Raw genomic sequence first — 1655 nt, forward strand, 5'->3', positions numbered from 1 at the left:
CTACTTCTTCCGACCAATCTGGGCCATGAGGTGGGCGTTGGCGGCGGCCTTGGCTCGCAGGTTCTTGGCCTTGGCGATATTGAAGAGGATGTTCATAATGTTAGTGGGGACGTCCAGGGACAGAGTGACCTTGGTGCGCCGGTCACTCTTGGCCTTTTCCTGGGATGGCCGCCCCTGGAACTGTGCCTGGGACTGGTACTTGTACCGGGTGCTGCCGGCCCCGCCGCCACCGCCGCCGCCCACCGATCCAGGGAAGGTCCTTTTCTTTGCGTCCTCATCCTCCTGCCCCTCCTGGTCCTCTGGGTCTCTGCGGGGCAGGGCGGGGAAGGTCCGCTTGATCAGCCCCGACGTGTCCTTCCGCTGACTCTTCTCGGCCTCACGCAGGGCTGTGTGGAGGCAGCTGAGGCTGGAACCGGCTATGGGGGACCTCTGGGAGAGGCCCGCCTGGGGGGCCCCGAGGAGCAGTAGCAAGACCAGCAGGAAGGGGGCCGGCACGAGCATCTCTCCCTGCAGCGGAAAAGAGCGATAGGTGTGAGAGGGTCTTAGGGCTCGGGGGAGACGGGGCAGATCTACCAGGCTTTGTGCACGTTCTGCTTTGCCGGGTTTTGAAAGCGTATTCTCTGGACCTGCAGGCCGTGTCTCATGGAAATTTGTTAGCAATGCAGAGAATTCTTGGGTCTTTCTCCAGAGCTGGTCAATCAAAAACTCTGGGGCCAGCAATCTGCATGTTAACAAGCCTGATGATGATGGATCGTTGCCAGATGTAGGAATGGTCCAGATGTAGGAACTAGCTACCTAGCACGTGGAAAGCAACACAGGCTCTGGAGTTAGACAGAGGTAGGTTCAAATTCCAACTGGGTCCTTGTTTGCTTGAGGGTGGAGGGCAGATTACTTAACCTCTGAGAACATCAATTTCCTCATCTGATAATAATAATGATAATAATAATAATGGGGGATAAGAGGCACTACCTCATAAAGGTTAAATTAAAATGGAAAAGCTCCCTGTCTAACCAAATACCTAACGAAGCATGTTGGTTCATGACTGTTTACATGTAATAATCCCCAGGGGCTATTAGGATAAGATTCAGTACACGGGCAGCCATCTCAGAAGTGATCTGTCTGTATCTGTGTATTTGTAAATGTACTGTACATTATATAACTAATGAATATAAATCATATGAATATAAATATAGATGTATAGTATGCCAGGTAACTTCATCCTGCAGACCATTATCTTTGTTGTGTTGTGTTTCTGGCTTTTCTTTTTTGTCTGTTTGCTCCACTCTTACCCAGGTAGGCTCATCGTGCCTTGAGCTCTAAGTCAGCGGTTCTCATGCTTCAGAGTGTTCAGAATCACGTGAATGGACTGTTCAAACACCAGCTGCTGGGCCCCATCCCCAGCATTTCTGAATCAGTACATTTGGGGCAAGGCCTGATAATCTGCATCCCTAACACATCCCTAGAGGATGCTGATGCTGTGGGTTCAGGGACCACGCTTTGCGAACCACTTTCTCAGTGTTCCCATCCATCTCGAGGTCCTTAGAACTCTGTGCCCGGTTCCTGGAGAACATTTTACAGGGCTCTGTTGACTGTGGAAGAATGGGCTTATCTTTCTCTTGATATTGTGCTCAATACCCAGACTTCTGGTTTCCTCA

The 1655-nt window shown here is 51.1% G+C and overlaps 1 protein-coding gene across 1 annotated transcript; it reads right to left on the minus strand.

The window, feature by feature from the left end:
- Positions 1 to 501, minus strand: UCN3 (urocortin 3). Its single transcript, XM_069548875.1, has one exon. The coding sequence runs from the start codon at positions 499 to 501 to the stop codon at positions 1 to 3; it is 501 nt and encodes a 166-aa protein (XP_069404976.1).
- Positions 502 to 1655: the final 1154 nt, after the last annotated feature.

Source organism: Ovis canadensis, chromosome 13 (genome assembly GCF_042477335.2).
Source record: "Ovis canadensis isolate MfBH-ARS-UI-01 breed Bighorn chromosome 13, ARS-UI_OviCan_v2, whole genome shotgun sequence".
Classification (NCBI taxonomy): Eukaryota; Metazoa; Chordata; class Mammalia; order Artiodactyla; family Bovidae; genus Ovis; species Ovis canadensis.